The 23,496-nt window shown below is 40.6% G+C and overlaps 2 protein-coding genes across 15 annotated transcripts in view; one reads left to right on the top strand and one right to left on the bottom strand.

Annotated features, from left to right (window-relative positions):
• Positions 1 to 5,801, top strand: part of LOC119877841 (nuclear cap-binding protein subunit 2) — a 32,660-nt gene extending 26,859 nt beyond the window's left edge. For 3 of the 8 annotated variants that reach the window (XR_005383425.1, XR_005383426.1, XR_005383427.1), the window contains 2 exons: positions 3,715 to 3,825; positions 4,589 to 5,801. Coding sequence is in view for 2 of the 8 variants with exons in the window: in XM_038583173.1 (XP_038439101.1) it covers positions 4,589 to 4,685 (97 nt within the window). In the remaining 6 variants the exon portion in view is untranslated. Of the gene's footprint in view, positions 1 to 3,714; positions 3,986 to 4,588 lie in introns of those variants that run through there. The other 5 variants (XM_038583174.1, XM_038583176.1, XM_038583177.1 and 2 more) reach the window with 2 other exon arrangements.
• Positions 1 to 23,496, bottom strand: part of SENP5 (SUMO specific peptidase 5) — a 58,756-nt gene that overhangs the window by 18,649 nt on the left and 16,611 nt on the right. For all 7 annotated transcript variants that reach the window (XR_005383424.1, XM_038583169.1, XM_038583168.1 and 4 more), the window contains 4 exons: positions 10,033 to 11,573; positions 1,279 to 1,384; positions 1,001 to 1,139; positions 717 to 764 (listed from right to left, as the gene is read on the bottom strand). Coding sequence is in view for 6 of the 7 variants with exons in the window: in XM_038583169.1 (XP_038439097.1) it covers positions 717 to 764; positions 1,001 to 1,139; positions 1,279 to 1,384; positions 10,033 to 11,542 (1,803 nt within the window). In the remaining variant the exon portion in view is untranslated. The remainder of the gene's footprint in view (positions 1 to 716; positions 765 to 1,000; positions 1,140 to 1,278; positions 1,385 to 10,032; positions 11,574 to 23,496) is intronic.

Here is a 23,496-nt window from a genome sequence, read left to right as displayed (position 1 = left end):
AATACATCCCTTTTGTGCATCTCCCCACTATTAAAAAAGAGAAAACAAGCTCAAAATGGAATCTTAGTGGACTTACGCTTAGCCCATGTCACCAAACCCAAAATACCTAACCTAATTACAACTTCAGCCTCTCCCAGAAACATAGTCTTAATAGAATTACCTGATCAGACTAAAGAGATAATCTGCCCATCAGACCCCCCGTCTTCCCCTAAAGGAAGGTAACTTTGCTGCAATCTACTCTTTGCTAGTAACTTCTTGTCCTGCTCCCTTCTTCCGTACAAGTCTTGCACTTCATACAGCTCTTCAAAGCTCCATTTTACTTGTTAGTGAGATGCTGTCCAATTCATGAATCATTTTAATAAAGCCAGTAAGGTTTTTAAATATACTCAATTGACTTTTGTTTCATAAGACCATTTATTTAAAAAAATGGGGCGCCTGGCTAGCTCAGTCAGTGGAGCATACAACTCTTGATCTTGGGGTTGTGAGTTTGAGCCCCATGCTAGGTACAGAAATTACTTAATGCTGGCATCTGACATTCTTATGCAGAAATATTTTGTAGAACTTCTGCCTAGCCCTAGCACCTGAACAAGACAAAATCGAACCCTTTTAAAAATCTAAGGAATACCAAATAATTACATAAAGTTAAAAAAAAAAAAAAACATTTCAATACACAAGGAAGGATTCCCTCTCCTGAAGAAGAGTAACTTTTCACTTACTTTGTCTGGGACTGCATCCATTATCAGCTCACCATACATATTAATGACCTATAAAAAGTCAACATAAAACCAGCTTACTACAATTCTGAACATCCCACACAGAGTGAACAACACTGACAACATTAACATTTGGATACTGGGGTTGGTGAATGAGTCACTTTACTAAAGGGTAAAGAATCCTACATTCCAAAAGATAACTGTGAGGCCAACCCAAAGGTTAATTATATTTTATTGTCCAACATCCTCCACAACTTTTCCACACCGAGAACCTACAATATACTAACCTGGTCATTCAACCAATTCTGACCATCCAGAGTTGCCAGATCATCCATATCCAGCATGTGCTTGTTGTAGAAGATGCGGAAGTTGCATTTTTGATGTCTGGCCCGATAGTTTGTTATTTCTCTATTGATAAATGGTTTTCTGAAAAAGATTTTGAAAGAAAAGAAACATGAGTTCCACTTCATTTATTGCTAAGTATCTTATTTTTTTAATTAAGAGTAAAGTCATATATGCCAACAATTTTATTTTCAAGAGCTTAACTTAAACGTCATTGACAAACCTATTAGAAAAGTCTTCGTTAAAGACATCTTTTAGTCTTCCAAGGACATCTTTTTCACTGAGTGGGACCAAACTGCCATACTTCTTCATAACCTCATCTAGGAATCCTTAAACAAAGGAAGAAAATTTACAATGGAAAAACCATTTTCAGAAAAAGTCATTCTCCCAATACTTAACCTATATATTATGCTACAAAGAAATCTTTTATTTTTTTATTTGTTTAAAATATTTTCATTTATTTATTCATGAGAGACACAGAGAGAGAGAGAGAGAGAGGCAGAGACACAGGCAGAAGGAGAAGCAGGCTCCATGCAGGGAGCCCGACGCAGGACTCGATCCCGGGTCTCCAGGATCACACCCTGGGCTGCAGGCGGCGCCAAACAGCTGCGCCACCGGGGCTGTCCCAAAGAAATCTTTTAAAAGTTATGTCTTATAGAGGATAAAATAAATCAGGCCCTTACCATTCCAATCTAAAGAGAAGTTCCCTAAGGTATCATTTTACATTGGCTTTTTTTTTAAGACTTTATTTATTCAGGGAACCCTGGGTGGCGCAGCAGTTTAGCGCCTGCCTTTGGCCCAGGGTGCAATCCTGGAGACTCGGGATCAAATCCCACGTCAGGCTCCCGGTGCATGGAGCCTGCTTCTCCCTCTGCCTATGTCTCTGCACCCCCCCCCCCCCGCCTCTCTCTCTGTGACCATCATAAATAAATAAAAAATTAAAAAATTAAAAAAAAAAGAACTTCCTTTAAAAAAAAAAGACTTTATTTATTCATGAGAGACACAGAGAGAGAGAGAGAGAGAGAGAGAGGCAGAGACACAGGCAGAGGGAGAAGCAGGCTCCATGCAGGGAGCCCAACGTGGGACTCGATCCAGGGACTCCAGGATCACGCCCTGGGCCGCCGAAGGCAGGCACCAAACTGCTGAGCCACCCAGGGGTCCCTTCACATTGGCTTTTTAAGCTACTGATGCACTGTTAGAGAAGGAATGGCTAGCTCAAATGAAAGACTGACATCTTTCAATAGCTTAACCTTGAATGAAAACAAATCTTACGTCCTGAAGAGTGCAATCTAAAGAGTTTAATCACTTGGTTAAATGTGTATCACATTTGGTAAGTGAAGGAGTTATCTTTTTAAAAATCATAATTGTTGAGATTGCTGTCACTGTATTATTTGTTAAATGTGTGTAAATTTCACATTTCATAGCAAGGGATAAATTCTAAGGTATTTTTAGTATCATATTATTTGGTGGATTATAGTTCTGATACTTAATAACCCCATCAGGTGAACTGAGTAACATCTGGTTAGGCACATTTTAAGAGGGGAAACAAAGGGTGTGACCTCTTGGCCAGAACATAGGATAGTCTTCAGGTGGCTTCCAAGAGGATCCACTGAAGAAACATACCTAAAAAAGTCCTAGGAAATAAAACCAATACAAAAGAAACGGAGGAAAGGCTGAGAGGCTCACAAAAGTGCTGACTTAGGGTACCGATGATGCTGAATGGGGAGAGCAACAACTTAGTTAACCATCAGTCTGACAAGTCTCCAGAATTCAGATGGGAAGAATGAAGAGTTAGCCACTTATTTTACCCGGCTCCCTTTCTAACTTCGAGAATGGCCTCTGGTACACATGGATACAAAATGGACAGAAAAGAGAACAAAGTGATTGTCCCGGGAACGGAGTGGTGTATTCTGCTGTTATTTTGAGGGGGGGGCAGAAAAAGGGTGTGAAAAACCTATCTTCCTTCTGTTAGTCTCCCAATTTGAAAGAGGGCTCCCAATTTGAAAGACTTAAGAGCAAAGGTCAAGGGCAGCCCCAGTGGCACAGGGGTTTAGCGCCGCCTGCAGCCTATGGTGTGATCCTGGAGACCCGGGAAGGACTTCCACGTCAGGCTCCCTGCATGGAGCCTGCTTCTCCCTCTGCCTGTGTCTCTGCCTCTCTCTCTCTGCATCTCTATGAATAAATAAAATCTATAGAAAAAAAAAAAAAGAGCAAAGGTCAGGATATAGTAGACAGAAAGGGACCCTTGTTGTAGCTTGATAAGAGTAGGAATAAAAGATTTAGGGCTTCTAAACTAGAAACAGAGCATGTATTTTGCCTATGAGTGTTTATAAGATACTGTAGTTACCTAAGAACAGCCATGTGTCTACTGGGGAGAACTGAACAAAAATATGGAATCCCAACATCTGAGATACTGCGTTTGAGGAAATTTCATAGAAAATACTGCCACTAATAACAAAAGATTAAACTGTAGGCCCAGCAACCTTAACTGAGATTCCTCAAGTAAGAAAGCAGTCTCTATCAAAGGGATACGGACCCCAATTCTAAACCAGTAAAATGGAAAAGAGGTGTTAACAACAGTATTTTTATCTATGGATATTAGTGTTTGGGGATATTATTGTTTTCTTCCTCTTATCTGCATTTTTGTTTTCACCTTCAGATGACAAACATGGACTTCTAATGCAGTAGAAAGGCCCTACCTGGATCTTCAAGAACCCTTCACAGAGATACACATCTTCACTGGGACCAGAAGTAAAATGGCAGTCAAATAGTACGATCATAAACCAAGCATTAATACATCTCATTTCCCCCTTTTATCTACCCTGTGTTAGATAGCATCCCTGTTTTCCAAATGGAGATAGGAAGCTTAGGGAGGTTAAGGAACTTTCCCAAGGACCCTTAACTAGAATATGGCAGAGTGAAGATTCTGATTGTGGTTATGTGGGTTTTTTTTTTTTTTTTTAAGATTTTATTTATTTATTCATGATAGAGAGAGAGAGGCGCAGAGACACAGGCAGAGAGGGAGAAGCAGGCTCCACGCCGGGAGCCCGACACGGGACTCGATCCTGGGACTCCAGGACCGCGCCCTGGGCCAAAGGCAGGCGCCAAACCACTGAGCCACCCAGGGATCCCCTGGTTATGTGGTTTTAACCACGGAAAGTGAACCATTAACTATTATGCTGTACTATATCCAAAGCAGGAAAGACGTATTAGCTTTTCTCTATAAAAGCAGCTTGTTCTTTATCTTTCCCTTTAACACCTATTGGCCAAGAAGTACCCAGAAAACTTCTTAAAATGAGAATTAAATCCATTATTCTTTACCCACTTGCATTCACCAAATAAGCCAAAAAGGAAAAATGCATCTGGAATACATAATTTCTCTTACTCTCAAAGTGCTAAAACTTCAATGTGACCAAGAACCAAAGGACAAAATGTTAGGGGGGGGGGGGGGGGGGGGGGACTAGAATTCAAATTAGAGTCCATCCTGCAAGTACAAAAGGTAATGATATTGCTCTTTTCTTCACTGGCTGAAGCTTGGCCTTGGCCGCCATCATGAATGATACAGTAACTACTGGGACCAGAAAGTTCATAACCAATGGACTACTTCAGCTGAAACAAAATGGTCACTGATGTTCTTCATCCCAGAAAGGCAAGAGTACCTTAGACAGAAATTTGGTAAACACTAGCCAAAATGTACAAGACCACAACAGAGGTCATTTTGCATTTGAATTCACAACCCATTTTGCTGGTGGCAAGACAACTTTTGGTAAGATTTATGATGCCTTAGATTATGCAAAGAAAAGTGAACCCAAACAGACTTACAAGAAATGACCTATAGGAGAAGGAAAAAAACCACTCAAGCAGACAGCAAAAGGAACACAAGAACAGAATGAAGAAAGTCAGGGGGACTGCAAAAGCAAATGCTGGTGCTGGCAAAACGGAGTAAAGATTCTGCAGTGACTTTATCTGTGCTGACTGTGCAGATTTTTCATGAGAGGATTAATAAACTAAGAACTTAAAAACAAAACAAAAAACCCCCACAAAAGGTAATAATATGAAAAACAAAACCTAAAGTGTCATTTCAGAAGTTAAATTGTTCATGTTTGGGAACCCTGGATGGCTCAGTCGTAGACAGTCTGCCTTCGGCCCAGGGCATGATTCTAGAATCCCGGGATCGAGTCCCGCATCAGGTTCCCTGCATGGAGCCTGCTTCTCCCTCTGCCTGTGTCTCTGCCTCTCTCTCTCTCTCTGTGTCTCTCGTGAATAAATAAAATCTTTAAAAAATAAAAATAAAAAAAATTGTTCATGTTAAACCAACTGTATCGGACAGTTTTTTGTTGAGGCAAATGCCAGATCACATCCCACCATGAATGTGGAATGGGATTCACTGTGTTGTGCATACAAGAAATGTCCTATCAAAAACAAGGAAGGTGGGGGGTGCCTGGCTGGCTCAGTTGGTAGAGCTTGCAACTCTTCATCTTGAGGTTATAGGTTCAAGCCCCACATTGGGTGTAGCAAGAGATTACTTAAAAACAAAATCTTAAAGTAAAATAAAAAAGGCATGAAATATCTAAGACTAAACTTAAGGAACATGCAAACCTAAATGAAAAGCACAAAATTCTAGTAAAGGACATTGGTCAAAAATGCAGTAATTCTTTGTTTTCAGACCAGAAAACTCAGTATTGTAATGACTGCAATTTTCCCTAAATTAGCCTATAAATGTAATGCAATACCAATCAAAAGCCATTATTTTTGTTTATTTAATTGAAAAAACAAATCCTGGGGGGACCTGGGTGGCTCAATAGGCTAAAAGCACCTGCCTTCGGCTCAGGTCATGATCCCAGAGTCCTGGGATCAAGTCTCACATGGAGCTCCCTGCTTGGGGGGGGGGGGGGGGGGGGGGGGGGGGGTCTGCTTACCCTTCTCTTTCTGCCCCTCCTCCCTGCTTATGCTCCCTTCCTCTCTCTTGCTCTCAAAATAAGTAAATCTTTTTTAAAAATGTGAAAGGAGGGATCCCTGGGTGGCGCAGCGGTTTGGCGCCTGCCTTTGGCCCAGGGCGCGATCCTGGAGACCCGGGATCGAATCCCATGTCAGGCTCCCGGTGCATGGAGCCTGCTTCTCCCTCTGCCTGTGTCTCTGCCTCTCTCTCTCTCTGTGTGACTATCATAAATAAATAAAAATTTAAAAAAAAAAATGTGAAAGGATTAAAAAAAATGAAAAAACAAATCTTGGGACCAAAATGTGAGAAATTCCTAGAAATTTTTGAAAAGGATTAATGAGAAGAGATGAATAAGGGAGGACAAGAGAGAAGGAGAGCCTAGTCCCATCAAATTATAAACCTAACTACTGTAATTAAGGCAGACTAGTGGTAGCACAGAAATAGAAAAACCAAGTCAGAAAGAGACCCAACAACAGGTAACTATTCATAACCACAAGGAAAAGATGAATATTCAACTATTAACTAAATCTCTTATTTACAATTGGAATTCATTTTGATGTGAAGAATGTGGTAGGGATCCATCTTTACCTTTTTCCATATGGCAAAATGTAAAAATTACACATTAATAGTCTAGAAGAAAACAGGATTGAACATTTTTATAAACTTAAAATAGGAGCAAGCTTTCATTTTAAAATTAAATTTTAAATTTTATGACTTGTTATATGTCCAAGATTTTAAAGTTTATGGAGTCAAACTGGTATACTGCTTCTGAGTTTCCTATCTATACTTTAACATATATTATCAATGTAAGATTATAAAATGGTCTTATATTTCTTTTTAATAGCTTTATTGAGTTGTGATTTACATCCACAAAATCACTCCTAAAGTGCACAGTTGTGTCCCCCCCCCTTTTTTTTTGTATATTCAGAGCTGTGCAACGGTTACTACCACCTAATTAAAGAACATCTGCATTACTCCACAAAGAAAATGTGTACCCGTTAGTCACTCCTCATTGCTCCCTCTCTCCAGCCCCTGGCAACTATTAACCTACTTTCTCTATCTCTATTTGCCTGGACATTCCATATCAATAGAATCATATAATATGTAGCCTTTTGTGCCTGATTTTTTTCACTTAGCATTTTTTCCCCAAGGTTCATCCACACTGAAACATATAGCAGTACTTCATTTCTTTTTATGTCAGAATATTCCATGTAAAAATGCCGAATTTTACTTATCAGTTGATGGACATTAAGGTTGTTTCTACTTTTTGGCCTTGATGAACAATGATACTATGAATATCTGTGCACAAATGTGGCTGTATTTGTTTCTAACTAAATTTTTAATACATCAGGAATATATTGACAGAGGAATCTATTTCTTTTCCTTCCAAAACCAATTCTATGCAAGATTTCATACAATTATAGAAACAATAAGTAAACTGTAGTAAGTATAACTGGCTCATGAGAAATGTATCCATCTACTGCAGTGAGCCTAACTTGCAGTTGTATTAGAGAAGAGCCAGCATTCAGCATACCGTGGACTTACTATTAGCCAACGCTATAGAAGTCCGTTAAAGGAGCATCTACTATACTGCTGGTCCCATATTGATTTCCATTCTAATTGCTCTCTTAATCCTGATTACTCAGGTCCTTTTATTTGTTGAATTAGTCCTTTTCATTGTGCTGCGTTTCCTCAGATGTTTGGTGACAGACTGTGGACTTAGCTCTACTTGGATAATTTGCTGATGTGGGGATGGCTGTGATGGACAGTAGCTTATTGCTCTGCCTTTAACTCTTTCCAGCAGGCATGGAAATGCTAATAAGCAAACCCCCAAAATGGTGCTTCTGGTTCTTCTTTTTCTCCTTTAACCTAATAAAATAATGAATTACTTTACAGATCATCATGTGTGCATTCTGTAAAAATTCCTATTTCCTCATGTCATCCTATAGTTTCACGGATGCCACAGCCAATGTATCAATTGGAAGTGCTACATCTCTATAGGTTAACTGTTAATTGGTGTCTGTGCATAAATGCTCACTTTTCCAGGTTCATGTATAACATCATAGTTCTGCTAACTTTATAGTAGGGAAATTTGTCTTTCCCTATTCTAGTACAGTATAAACACCAGAAAGTTTTGTTTTTAAAAGATTTACTAGGACTCTTTTGTGGAGAAAAAATTTTTATACACATTTAAGGGTTAGGAAAACAAAATGTTCAGAAATGTTTAAACTACCAAGAATTAATTATCCTAACTCTCCAGAAAAAGCCCTTTATAACAATTTGATAGGGCCGCCTGGGTGGCTCAGTCAGTTGGGCACCTGACTCTGGGTTTCCACTTAGGTTGTGGGATCAAGCCCCATGTTAGGCTCCAAGCTCAATGGGGGAGAGTCTGGTTCCCCTCTCCCTCTGCCCTTCTGCAGCTCTAAAATAAACAAATCTTTTTAAACATTTAAAAAAGGGGATCCCTGGGTGGCGCAGCGGTTTGGCGCCTGCCTTTGGCCCAGGGTGCGATCCTGGAGACCCGGGATCGAATCCCACATCAGGTTCCCGGTGCATGGAGCCTGCTTCTCCCTCTGCCTATGTCTCTGCCTCTCTCTCTCTCTCTCTGTGACTATGATAAATAAATAACAAAAATTTTTAAAAAATAAACATTAAAAAAAAACTTGATATCTTTCCAGCTATGACACATACAAATGCACATGCACACATATACTTATCCTACATGTATGCATCTCTTAACAAAATGGCATCATTCTGTTTTGCAACTTGCTTTTTTTCCCTTTATATAGACAGCTTTCAGTTTCAAAATATAGCCTGAAGTTTTTTCTTTAACAGCTTTGTAGTGTTCTATAGCCTGGATGTGCTCTAACTTATACTTCCAGAGAAACTTTTCTTTTTTGGTTGTCTCCAGTTTTTTACTACCAGGAGAATACTCTAAGCCATACTGTCTTCCAAAAATGTTTACATCAGCTTACTCATGGGGCAGATTTTGACAAGAAAATGTTTTTAAAGTATGATGTAAAAGCTAGAAGCCATAAAGACAGATAAATTTCACAATGAAGAACTGATTTCCTTTAAGCAAAATTCCTCCATACAAAGTCCAGGTACTTTTACCTTTGGGAAAGGAAAAACTTAAAATTCTTATGATATTCATTATAATTAAATTTTAACATTTCAGAATGATGCCAAGATCCAGGAAGGTAGGAATCAGTGCTCACTGCTTAGGACTAGCATTACAATGCCTGGCATATTAAAAATTCCCATAATCAAATAAAATATAAATAACCCAAAAGAAAAACAGGCAAAGGAATTTTATATACAAACAAAAAACGAAAACAAAAACAAAAAATGGCCAATAACACAGAAAAGGATGTTCAAATTTTAAACTTAAAAATGCAAATCAACAAAAACAAAACGCAAATCAAAACAACTCTTGGGGCACACCTGGGTGGCTCAGTCAGTTAAGCATCTGACTCTTGATTTTGGCTCAGGTCATGATCTCAGTGTTGTGAGATGGAGCCCCACATCAGGCCGGAGTCCATGCTCATAGAGGAGTTTGCTTGAGGTACTCGCTCTCACTGTCTTTCTGCCTCTCCCCCGCCCCCCACCTAGCAAATACAGCTCTCGCAAATAAATAAAATCTTTAAAAAACAAACTCTCATGATCTAGAAGATTAATAAAGTTTAACAAGTGTAAACTGGTTCCAACTTTTTGGAGGGCAAGGTCACAATTTTCTTTAAGTGTGTTCTTTCACCATCAATTCCCCTACTACAAATTTACATTAAAAAGTATGCGGAAATAATTTCATTGCACCATCATTTATAGAAGGAAACAAATGGAAGCAACACAAATGTCTATCAACCGGTACTTAAATTATGGAACATCTACATCATACAGCAATATAGAAGGCTTCAGAGAAAGTCTAACTGCTTTAAGGGATATCCATGTGTGGAAGGAAAAAACAGGACTCTTCTAGAAAAGATAATGGACAGCAATTGTGGGCTGGAGGTTGGGGGAGAATAAAGGAAGAATGCATACCAGAAAGGCAGATTGATAGCTGCTCATCATCCACTGGAGAGGCTTTCTGACTGTTCTTCCCACTTCCTGCTTGATTTTCTAGTTTGAGTCCACTGCATGTCAGAGGAGCCTCCAGTGGACTTTTACAGTAAGGGTGGTCCAGCAACTTAGAACTAAGAATGTTCTGCTTGAGAGATCCATCCTCATCCATCTGGCATGAGCTCTCATTCTGAACAGTCTTTTCAGACACAGGCCCATCTACACTACTCACAGATTGATCTGCCCCACACACTGACAGTTTTACTCTGTCATCACTGACAGTACTTGTCCGATTTTCCTGACCCAGAGTCATGACTTCTCTTTCGGTTTCCGAGATAAACACGTTACTAGAATGATGTTCTGGTAAGGGGATGTCATGAATCAGCTCTGTACACTCCCACTTAGGAGAGGAACAGGGGGAGTGGTCCCAGGTATATGTGGCACTGCCATTCTGTTGGTCAGGGAAGGTTTCATCTAAACTAAGCTCCTTGCCCAAGAAAGGGCTTCCTTTAGTGTGGCCATCAGGCAAATGAGAGTTCTTTCCCTTCACCACAGCATTGCTGTCCATATCTGGAAAGTACGGTTGATGCTGACAAGAAGGGTCTTTAGGTTCTGGGGAAGGGAATGGGCTGCAATTGCCACCCTCACCGTTTTCCCTAAGGGTCTCTTGATGGTCCCCAGTGACCTGCACCCAGCTTCGCTGGGCTTTTTTTAGCTTGCAAACTTTGCTTTTTGTTCTGAAGTGCTGGGATCTGAGAATCCTGTACCGAAATCTAATCATGGATAATTTCTCATACATCATAAAAGGAGATACTTTTATTCTTCTATGTTGGTTAAGTTGAAACTTTTTTGGAATTAGGGGTCCCCCATTCCTGTGGTGCTCCAGACCTTGGTAGCAGCCATAACAAAAGCGCTTTCTCTTATGGTTGCTCAAGGTGACCACAATTGTGCCACTCTCACCTGGACTTTGGCTCTCCCCATTGAACTTCATAGGAAAGTCAGAAGCTTGTGGCTCCGTCCTAGGTCGGTGACCATTGGCCTGACCTAAAACATTATTTGCTGGTAAGTCAGCAACAGCCTTCAAGATACTTTTCTCTCCACAGTATTCATGGTCAGAGTTCTTTGCTGATGGCAGCAGCCTCTCTGCTTGGAGTCTCAGGAGGGTCCTTGAGGACGAAATGAAGTGTTTAGAGTTTTTCCTTTTCACTTTAGTGGACAAAGTACTAACATTTTGAGCAGCCACACTGGACTTTGTCTTAGCAAAAAAAGGTGCATCCTGGATCCACGTGTTCTGGATTTGAAGGGCCTTCTTTCTGCACTGAAAATGCCTCAACTGTCTGCTGCAAGTAATTGGCCTTCCCAATTTGGCTTTCAGAATGCACAAATGTTGGTGAAAGCAGAACTTCTTAAAACCTCCAAACCCTGTATTCCATTTCTCAGAAAAGGCTAAATGGATTCCTTTCCTCCATAGAATTTTCTTCTGCTTTCTCATTTTTCTGATGCATAATGAGATCTTGATGCAGCTGTGAAGAAGAGAAAGAAAAGTTACACTTCTACCCTAATAATACGGTCATAAGGATATAATCATAGCAACAGAAGATGCAGAATTCAAAGAAAAAAAAGGGCATATGAAGTTCAATTTGGACTACCAGACATAATGAAATCCTTACCTGATCAAGGTTTTCCCCATAGTAAAAACTGGAAACATGAATACTCTCACAAGACCCCATTTGGTATAGCTGCCTCTGACAGAAATAAATTTCAAGAATCATTTCCATCAACTTTTGATGGAGTAAATAAAGCAAGGTAGGGAAAGCAGAAGAGAATCTTTAATTATTGGCAGTACTTCTCATTAGCTAAATGACTTTAACTAAGTCACCCAAATTCTGTGTTCTCATTTATAAACTGAAGGATGGGGAAGGGAGGGGGAACCACAAAGCATTTAAGACTGATTCCATATCAAAACACTTTGTTCCATACATCAAATTTTAGAAAGGGCAGGTACTTTTTGCTGTGAATAGACATCCAGAAGCAGATATTCCATAAATGCATGCAGTATCAGTATTTCAAGAGAAGATCAGCCTCCTCTTTGTCAGTTAGTCAAAAACTTTGAGTGACTATGCAGGGATGAGTGTCTATTAGGTGCTTTCACATGGTTAGGGTTCTGGCTCTCAAGTGAATAGAAGTAAAAAAGCACACCTGTGTGTGCGTGCATACACAAACCCTGGGAACACAGTTATTAGGAATGGTAGCTGAAAATGACAATCAAAACCAAACAGAATTTCCCCTACAATTTAATAAGATCTAGTATTACTGGGCAGCCCTGGTGGCCCCAGCGGTTTAGCGCCACCTTCAGCCCAGGGCCTGATCCTGGAGACCCGAGATCGAGTCCCACGTTGGGCTCCCTGCATGGAGTCTGCTCCTTCCTCTGCCGGTGTCTCTGCCTCTCTCCCTCTGTGTTTCTCATAAATAAATAAATAAAATCTTAAAAAAAAACAAAACAAAACATCTAGTATTACTGAAGTCTCTTCAGCATAGAAAGAAAAAATGCCAGCTGCTAAAGGTAGGACAGAAGAAAAACTAGACTATGAATCAAAGAAACAGTACTCTACTTTCAGCTTGCTAATAAGTTATTAAGAAAAGTTGTACTACCTTTCTGTGCATCAGTTTTCTCGGGGGTGGGGGGGGGAGAACTGAGCAACATTTATCCCAGTTCCCTCTCCAAATCTCATTAAGATGACAGAAATGGAATTTTAAGAAAGGCAAAAACTCTCAAAGAATTAAAAAGGAAAAAAAAAAAAAGAATTAAAAAGGAGACAAGAACAATACAATATTGAAAGAAAACCTATAACTGAATGATCACAGACTTAGCAGGCCAAGAGAGTGAAAACTCTAAAGCAGCAGGAGGAGAGGCCCAGAAGCAAGTCACAGGACCTCAGAAAAGCTCAGGAACTGAAAGCAACAATACCCATGAAGGGCAAGATTAGAAGGAGCTCAAGAAGGGAAGGAGGGTTTAAAGTTTGGATAAGAAGCAGTTAGGGCATCCCTGGGTGTCTCAGCAGTTTAGCCTTCGGCCCAGGGCATGATCCTGGAGTCCCGGGATCAAGTCCCATGTCAGGCTCCCTGTGTGAAGCCTGATTCTCCCTCTGCCTGTCTCTGAATAAATTCTGAGTCTCTGAATAAATAAATAAAATCTTAAAAAAAAAAAAAAAAGAAGAAGAAGAAGAAGTTAGACCCCACCATGCACACTCTCTTTATCCTGACAGTTTTACTTTCTGGGGAGGACAAACCAGGATAGTCAGGCACATCATGTACTACGGGGGGCAGGGTTACAACAGGATATAGGACTTTATACAGTGAATTCCTTCCCCAGCCCCTTTCCCCATTTAGCTCCCAGAACAGAGGTTATAAGCCCCAAGGAGATTAACCCTGAGGCACAGATACTGATATTTGGGGATGCTTCAACTAAACAGGCCTCAACAATTACAGTGTACCCCAAAGTTTAAGAAGCAGTGAGACTGCCAAATCCCTCCCCCAACTCCATACAGCAGGAATTTGCCCCTCCACTCCCCAAGTCTGTAAGTTTATTCTTCAAAAAGGGTAAAACTGAAGCTCTGCAGCCACAGGGATCCCAGGCATAATATCAACATAGAATAATACACTGAATATAAGAACCCCAACACTTTCCCACTCATATCTCAGAACCCTGGTAGTTTGCCTTGTGCATTCAAGTAGAAGATTAGAAGATTCTTTTCTGGAGAATGTGATTAGTCCACCAAACAATACATAAATACAGATATCCCCCCTGACTGGCCCACAATGGGCCACAGTACACCACAAAGTTGTGCACCACAGGTCCCATCACATGCTCAGAATTTCCAAGCAACCTCTTAGTGGTTATTCTTTAAAATAATAGGATAACAAAGATTCACCAGACTTCTAAGGCTTGAAAAGTAGACCAGAACAAACAGATTGTAGAAGTTTTAGCATTTTTTAGAGAAGTCATTTTGAAAAAACGAAGGGGAAAGGGGAAGGGGAGTTATTGGTTAATGGCTACCGAGTTTCAGTTTAAGAAGATGAGAAAGGTTCTGAAGATGGATTATGGCCATGGTTGCACAACAACGTAAATGTATTAATGCAACTGTACACAAAAATGATTAAAATGGTAAAAGTTATGCTACGGATATTTTACCACACACACACACACACACAAAAAAAAAAAAAAAAAAAAAAAAACAGAGGAAAAAAAAAAGAAACTAACACTATCTACAAAGAAAAATAAACATCAGGATCCCTGGATGGCTCAGTGGTTTAGCTCCTGCCTTCTGCCCAGGGCGTGATCCTGGTATCCCAGGATCGAGTCCTACATTGGGCTCCCTGCATGGAGCCTGCTTCTCCCTCTGCCTGGGTCTCTGCCACTCTCTCTCTCTCTGTCTCTTGTGAATAAATAAATAAGATCTTGAAACAAAAACAAAACATCCACTGGGGGAGAGACAAAGAATAAGCTGATATATTTTTTAAGGCACAATCAAAAACAACAAAGTGACCTTGGAAATTTAAAACAGAATTGAGGGGGATCCCTGGGTGGCTCAGCAGTTTAGTGCCTGCCTTCAGCCCAGGGCATGATCTTGGAGCCCCGGGAATGCGTCCCACATCGGGCTCCCTGCATGGAGCCTGCTTCTCTCTCTGCCTCTCTCTCTGTGTCTCTCATGAATAAATAAATAAAATAGAACGGAAAAACTCAATAGAAAGTAAACGGCTGGGACACCTGGATGGCTCAGTCAGCTAAGTGTCCTTTTCAGCTCAGGTCTTTGGATCAAGTCCCGAATCAGGTTTGTCTCTCCCTCTCCCTCTGCTCCTTTCTTTCTCTCTCTCTCTCTCTCTCTCACACACACACACAAAAATAAATAAATACATCGTTAGATAAATAATTTTTTCTTTTTTCTTTTTTTTTGGAAAAGGCAGAGGGGTATGCCCAGGTGACCATCAGTTGAGCAACCGACTTGATTTCATCTTAGGTCACAATCTCACAGTGGTGAGATCGAGCCCCACATCAAGCTCTATGCTCAGTGGGGAGTCTGCTTGATTCTTTCTTTCCATCTCCCTCTGCCCCTGCCCACACCCCTGCTGCATGTGCTCTCTCTAAATCAATCAATCTTAAAAACAAAACCAAAAAAAAAGCCTGATGGAAAAATGGGAAAAAGGCATAAGGAGACAATTCACAAAGATTTTTAAGTAGCCCTTAAACATAAGATGTTAACTTTACTCAAAAAAAAAAAAAAAAAAAAAAAAAAAGGATCCCTGGGTGGCACAGCGGTTTGGCGCCTGCCTTTGGGCCAGGGCGCGATCCTGGAGACCTGGGATCGAATCCCATGTCGGGCTCCTGGTGCATGGAGCCTGCTTCTCCCTCTGCCTGTATCTCTGCCTCTCTCTCTCTGTGTGTGACTATCATAAATAAATAAAAATTTAAAAAAAATAAATAAAAAAATAAAATTTTTAAAAATTTAAAAAATTTTTAAAAAGGGCAGGAGTGGGGGTGGGGAGATGTACAAAATGGGTAGAGGAGGTCAAAAGGTACAAACTTCCAGTTATAAAGTAAGTCATGGAGATGTACAGCTGGGTAATACTTTGTAATGCTGTACTGTATATTTTAAAGTTGCTAAGAAAGTAAATCTTAAAAATCCTCATCACAAGAAAAAAAACTTTACTACCATGTATGGTGGTGGATATTAACTAGACTTATTACAGTGATGATTTTGCAATGTATATAAATAGCAAATCATGTTTTACAAGTGAAACGGACATAATGCTAGATGTTAGTTATACCTCAATAAAAACACATGCAAAAATTATGCCCATACATTCTGTTGGTGGGAGGAAAGAAACTTCCATACTTTGCTGGTAGGAATACAAACTAATAAAATCCTTTTGGAAGGGAATTTGGTATTACCTAACAAAACCAGATAAGTATTTGCCTTTTATTTTATTTTTAAAGATTTTTGTTTTATTTATTCATGAGAGACACAGAGAAAGAGAGAGGCAGAGACACAGGCAGAGGGAGAAGCAGATTCCATGCAGGGAGCCCGACGTGGGACTCTATCCAGGGTCTCCAGGATCACGCCCTGGGCTGAAGCTGGCACTAAACGGCTGAGCCACCGGGCTGCCCAAGTATTTGCCTTTTTTTTTTTTTTTAATTTTTATTTATTTATGATAGTCACAGAGAGAGAGAGAGAGAGAGAGAGGCAGAGACACAGGCAGAGGGAGAAGCAGGCTCCATGCACCGGGAGCCCGATGTGGGATTCGATCCCGGGTCTCCAGGATCGCGCCCTGGGCCAAAGGCAGGCACTAAACCGCTGCGCCACCCAGGGATCCCAGTATTTGCCTTTTAATCCAGCAACCCCACTTTTAGTAATTTATCAAGCTACACCTCCAATAATAGTGAAAAGACATAATACAAGGTTATTCACTGCAACACTGTAATTGCAAAATACTGAAAACCCACAAGAACAGAAGTTCAATAAAGTATGGTTCTTCCATACAATGAGTGAAGCTATAAAAGAGTAAAGATAGGGGCATCTGGCTGGCTCAGTTGGTAGACATGCAACTCTTGATCTTGGGGTTGTGAGTTCAAGCCTCACGCGGGGTGTAAAGATTACTTTAAAAAAAGAATAAAGATGAACTCTATGAACTAACATGGAATGATTTCCAGGTTAGGTGAAAAAAGTAAAGTTCAAATAAGTACTGATAGTATGCCACCATGATAGTGGCACACAGATACCAACTGCAAGCTCAGAGAGTTCACAAAACCACCCTCAGGTTTGGTAATTTGCCAGGACTCACAGAACTCATCACTATTATATTCACAGTTATGGTTTATTAAAGTTAAAGAACATGGATTAAAATCAGCCAAGTGGAGAACCACACAGGGCAGAGTCCAAGGGAAGTAACAAATGTGGAGCTTCCACTTGTCCTCTCACCATGGAGTCAGGACAGCTTTACCCTCATGACAATAGTGTGTGACAATACTGCCAATCAGGAAGGCTCACCTGAACCTTGGTATCCAGAGTGTTTTTTTTTTTTTTTTTTTTTTTTATTAATTTTTATTTATTTATTTATGATAGTCACAGAGAGAGAAAGAGAGAGAGGCAGAGACATAGGCAGAGGGAGAAGCAGGCTCCATGCACCGGAAGCCCGACGTGGGATTCGATCCCGGGTCTCCAGGATCGCGCCCTGGGCCAAAGGCAGGCGCCAAACCGCTGCGCCACCCAGGGATCCAGAGTTTTTATTGGAGTTTTTAGGCATAACTGATGGCCCACATGACTGAGCTCAGTCTTTTAGCTACTCTAGAAATCCATTGATACCAAAGTCATTTCCCTAAATCATACCATTGGTCTCTCCAGCATGGACAACCCCCAAACTCAATCATGCTGTCCATTAGACTATTGGTGATCCAGGGCTCCCCGGCAAAATCTGTTAGACTGCTGGTGATCCAAGGCCCTCAAGCAAATATGGACATTCTAATCAGACATGACATTCCAAGGGCTTAGAGACTACCTCCCAGAAGCCAAGGATAAAGGCTTTCTTTTGGGGCAAGGTTAAATTCTTTATCAAGCAACCACCTTTCATAAAGAAAAAATAAGAAAACATTTATCTGCCCTTTTGTGCACCCCCCCAAAGACAAAACAAAATAGAAATACAAACATGAAGAGGATAAACCAGAAACTAATAAGACTAGTAACAGAAGGCATGGTTGATGTGAATGAGATGAAAAGAATGAGGAAAAGGAAAATGGTAGAGGTATGAGAGAGGAATGGTACTTCTCTACGCCTTTTTGTAAAGTTCTGACTTTAACAACCACATTAATGCTTCATATACTTAAAAAATATACAAATAAGATCAACCAGAAGGCAAAAGGGAATCTAAATTGAAATACAAACAAATTAACCTAACTATATGACAAATACATAACTACATTGAAAAAATAGGAAAAAATTAGCCAAATTTTAGAAATATTTTGACTGTACAGGACCAGAATCAAAAGAACTGTATACAAACACTGTCCTTTAGTCAGCAATTTATCTTCACAGAGCAATGAGTTAATTTTGAAACTACTTTGTTGGGATCCCTGGGTGCCTGCCTTCAGCTCAGGCTGTGGTCCTGGAGTCCCGGGATCAAGTCCCGCATTGGGCCCCCTGTATGGGGCCTGCTTCTTCCTCTGCTGGTCTCTGCCTCTCTCTCTCCCCCCCCCTCCCTGTGTCTCTCATAAATGAATAAATAAAATCTTCAGAAGGGAAGGAAGGGAAAGAAGGGAAAGAAAGAAAAGAAGGAAAGAAAGACTACTTTGTAAATATTCTATTTTTTAAAATTTATTTTTAATTAAGTAGGCTCCATACCCTATGGGGCTTGAATTCACAACCCTGAGATCAAGGGTCGCACAGTTTACCACCTGAGCCAACCAGGTGCCCCAACTTTGTAACTATCCTAAAGTTGAGTAAATAGGTAAATACGTTATAGATAATTAGAGTTTGATTTCTCTCCATTGGGCAGCCTAGGTGGCTCAACGGTTTATGGCCCGCCTTCAGCCCAGGGCATGATCCTGGAGACCTGGGATGGAGTCCCGTGGTGGGCTCCCTGAATGGAGACTGCTTCTCCCTCTGCCTGTTGTCTCTCTCTGCCTCTCTCTGTGTCTCTCATGAATAAATACATAAAAAATCTTTAAAAAAAAAAAAAAAGATTTCTCACCATTGATGAAAGGTGTTACAAATAATGAACAGAGTGAGACAGGTTTGAATCTATAATGACAGAATGAAATCAGAAGTATCGTACAGAAAAATAAAGTATCGTACGGACTCAAGGTTTTATATACACATATACACATGTGTATTTATTTCCTAGCTCTGTCCACTTAGCCTAGAAGCAATAACATCCCAGTAGGAATGGGCACCCCTAGCACTCAGATCTTGATTTCTAAATATTATTCTCCACTTTAAAGAATGGCTAGTTCCAGAGCTGGGACAGAGAAAATAGATGAGCCTGGAGTATCATTATAATGCCAGAAAGTAAAAAAAGTGTTAAAGAAATAATGACGTATCAAAAGGACATAGGAGCCAACTTGAAGAGACTCATAATGGCCAAAAACTGAGCAACTGTATCTATAAGAACAGTAAAAGACTATAACTCAAGAATAAAAGAAATAGGGATCCCTGGGTGGCGCAGCGGTTTAGCGCCTGCCTTTGGCCCAGGGCGCAATCCTGGAGACCCGGGATCGAATCCCACGTCGGGCTCCCGGTGCATGGAGCCTGCTTCTTCCTCTGCCTGTGTCTCTGCCTCTCTCTCTCTCTCTTTCTCTCTCACTCTCTCTGTGTGTGACTATCATAAATAAATAAAAATTTTAAAAAAAATTAAAAAAAAAAAGAATAAAAGAAATACCCTAAGTTTGTAATAATATAACTGACTAAATAAATGAGAAGGGACAGCTCTTCCTTACACAGAATTTCAACTTAATAAAGGAAGAATGGAATCAGAAAAGTTACAATGTTAAAATTTGCAGCTCAGAAACAACTGACTCAGGCAAAAAATCAGATGCAAAAATACAGTGACAAGATACACACACAGTCTCAAAATATCTTCCACAAGATACTTAAAATAACAAAGGAAAAATTGCATCTTTCAATGGAAAGGCCTGGCAAACATCACCTTAACCCAGTGATTGAAGTTAACATCACTACTAATAATAAGACAGGACATCCATATGCCTCCTGATGTGCACAATGTCACTGGTAGGACATATAAACTGTAAGATATAATAAATGTATAACCTGAATTTAATTATAAGGAAACAGATAAACCTACGTTTTAGGGGTGGATACTCTTTAGGATAATTGGCCAATACTCTTCAAATGTGTCAAATAAGGTCACGAAAGACAAAAAGACTGAGGACCTATACCATATCAAAGACCTAAGACTAAGAAGACTGGGCAACTAAGGCCTGAATTGGATTCTAGGCCAGAAAAAGGAGCTTTGTAGGACAACTGACAATCTGAGTAAAGCTTTTAATTAAGTTATAATTAACAATATTATTATCCAATGTTAATTTCCCAGTTTTAATCCACTGAAATTACATAGTAACACCGGGAAAAAGCTGGGTGAAGTGTATATAAATTTTTTTTAATTTTTTGAAAATTTAAAGTTATTTCAAAGTGAAAGTTAAATTTTTTTCTTAAACATTTAAAATTGTGAGGAAGGGATCCCTGGTGGCGCAGCGGTTTGGCGCCTGCCTTTGGCCCAGGGCGCGATCCTGGAGACCCGGGGTCGAATCCCACGTCGGGCTTGCTGCATGGAGCCTGCTTCTCCCTCTGCCTGTGTCTCTGCCTCTCTCTCTCTCTCTGGGTGACTATCATAAATAAACTAAAAAAAAAAAAAAAAAAAAAAAAATTGTGAGGAAATCTCCCAGAAAGCACAAAATGAGAGATAAAATAACAGAGAAAGGAAAAATTAAAGGATCAGGCCAGGAGATCAAAATACAAATGAAAGTTCCAGAAAGATAAACTAAGAAAGCACAGAAGGAGGGAGGTGTCAACTACCTAATTCAAAATAATTCTCATAATTAAAGGACATGATTTCATACATGGAAATAACCTATTAATAAATGAAACAGACCTATACCAAGGCATATCAACTATGAAATTTCAGAACACTGGAGGCAAAAATAACCTCCTACAAGCTTTTGTGGGGGATGGGGAGTGATGAGTTGGAAGTAATGACATATATATGTGTACACTGTGTACACATACACTATATATAAAATAGAAATATATAGATTCTGGTCCAAGATGGTGACCAAGTAAGATCCTGAACTCACCTTCTCCAGAGACAAACGAAATCTGCACTGATTTATAGAGCAACATCTCCTCAATAAGAACTAAAGGCTGGGATCCCTGGGTGGCGCAGCGGTTTGGTGCCTGCCTTTGGCCCAGGGCATGATCCTGGAGACCCTGGATCGAATCCCACATCGGGCTCCCTGCATGGAGCCTGCTTCTCCCTCTGCCTATGTCTCTGCCTCTCTCTCTCTCTGTGACTATCATGAATAAATAAATAAAATCTTTAAATAAAAAAAAAAAAAAAAAAAAAAAAGAACTAAAGGCTGACTGAGGAGCTTTTGCACAACAAAAGGAGAACATAAGACAAATGGAGACCAGGTAACAAGGAGAACCCCCTACTCCAACAGGGTGGGAAGAGATAGTATGAGAGACCAGGAGCAGATTCAGCTGCCCAGGGGCAGGGGGAAAAAAAAGAAAAAAACAAAAAAAAAAACAACACCACCACAGTTTAAAAGAGAAACCAATAAATAAAAGATCAAGCCCTAGAACCGTGGCAAACATTGGGGAAGCTGCTGGAACTCTCGGAAGCTAGCAAGTCCCATGGTTTACACTTCCCCCCTCCACCTTGATTGCACAGACAGGAGCAGGGTCTGGGTGCACAGCCAGCCTGCTGTCTCAGCGAGCCTAGGCCCTTAGCCCACACCAACCCCAGATGCCCTGAGGCACAAACTCTGTTTAAAAGAGCAACTATAAAAAAAGAGCAACTATAATATAAAAGGAACTAGCCCAGAACACTGTGAAAGGTGGGGGAGCTGCTGGGACTCTGAGATGAGGGGACTAGCTCCTGCCAGTTTACAATCCCCCCGCCCCCCGTGACAGCATGGATGGGGTCAGGGTCTGGGTGTCCAAAAATATTCTACCTGGCAAGATTACAATTCAGAATTGAAAGAGAAAGTTTCCCAAACAAAAGTTAAAGGAGGGGCAGCCCCGGTGGCACAGCAGTTTAGCGCCGCCTGCGGCCCGGGATCTAGTCCCACTTGGGCTCCCTGCATGGAGCCTGCTTCTCCCTCTGCCTGTGTCTCTGCCTCTCTTTCTGTCTCTGTCTCTATGAATAAATAAATAAAATCTTAAAAAAAAAAAGTTAAAGGAGTTCGCCACCTGGCCTCACAAGAAACGTTAAAGAGACTTAAGTGGAAAGGAAAAGCAATCATTAAATATAAGAATGAATTAAAAGATGTAAAATATAAAAACATGTACATCAAATGTGGAAGGGGAATACACTTAATCTTAGCCAAAAGGCCAAGAAGTGATGTGGAGGGGGAATAAATCAAGTTCTTTTAGAATGTGTCTCAACTTAAATGACCATACTAATATATGTTTTTTGTTTTGTTTTGTTTTGTTTTTTTTTAATTTTTTATGATAGTCACAGAGAGAGAGAGAGGCAGAGACACAGGCAGAGGGAGAGGCAGAGACACAGGCAGAGGGAGAGGCAGGCTCCATGCACCGGGAGCCCGACGTGGGATTCGATCCCGGGTCTCCAGGATCTCGCCCTGGGCCAAAGGCAGGTGCCAAACCGCTGCGCCACCCAGGGATCCCCATACTAATATATGTTGACTGCTATATACTCAGGATATACTTATATATAATCTCATGGTAATTACATACTCAAAATCTTTAAGAGACATACAAAAACATAAAGAGAAAGAAAGCCAAATATAACACCACAGAAGTCATCAATCAAAAAGAGCAAGAAACAGAACTACAAAAATAATCAGAAAACAATTTTTAAAATGGCAATAAACACATACTTACCAATAATAATTTTAAATGTAAATGGTCTAAAATGCTCTGAACAAGACACAAAATGGCAGAATCAAAAAAAAAAAAAGACCCATCTATATGCTGCCTACAGCAGACTCATTTCTGACCGAAAGACACATACAGGAGCACCTGGGTGACTCAGTTGGTTAGGTGTCCAACTCTTGATTTCAGCTCCGGTCATGATCTTGGGGTTGAGGGATCAAGACCCAGGGAGGGCTCAGCACTCAGTGAGGAATCTGGTTGAGATTCTTTCCCCCTCACTCTGCTCCTCCCCCCATTCTGTCTCTCAAATAAATAAATAAAATCTTCTATTTAAAAAAAATACAGGGCACTTGGGTGGTTCCCTGGGAACGAGTCCCGAGTCCCACGTCAGGCTACCTGCTTGGTGGGGAGTCTGCTTCTCCCTCTGCCCCTCCCCCCACTCTTGCTTTCTAAAATAAATAAAATCTTAAAAAAAAAAAAAAAGACATATACAGGGGTGCCTGGGTGGCTCAGTGAGTTAAGCAACTGACTCTTGATTTCAATACAGGTCATAATCTCAGGGTTGACAGATCAAGCCCCACATCGGGCTCTGTGCTCAGAGCAGAGTCTGCTTGAGATTCTCTCTCTCTTCCTCTCTTTCACCTTCTGCTGCTCCTATTCATGCTTTCTCTCAAATAAAAATTTTATTTTATTTTTTTTTATTTTTTATTTATTTATGATAGTCACACAGAGAGAGAGAGGCAGAGACACAGGCAGAGGGAGAAGCAGGCTCCATGCACCAGGAGCCCGACGTGGGATTCGATCCCGGGTCTCCAGGATCGCG

The sequence above is a fragment of the Canis lupus genome, chromosome 33 (genome assembly GCF_011100685.1).
Source record: "Canis lupus familiaris isolate Mischka breed German Shepherd chromosome 33, alternate assembly UU_Cfam_GSD_1.0, whole genome shotgun sequence".
Classification (NCBI taxonomy): domain Eukaryota; kingdom Metazoa; phylum Chordata; class Mammalia; order Carnivora; family Canidae; genus Canis; species Canis lupus.
This window is presented reverse-complemented; position numbering and strand designations above follow the sequence as displayed.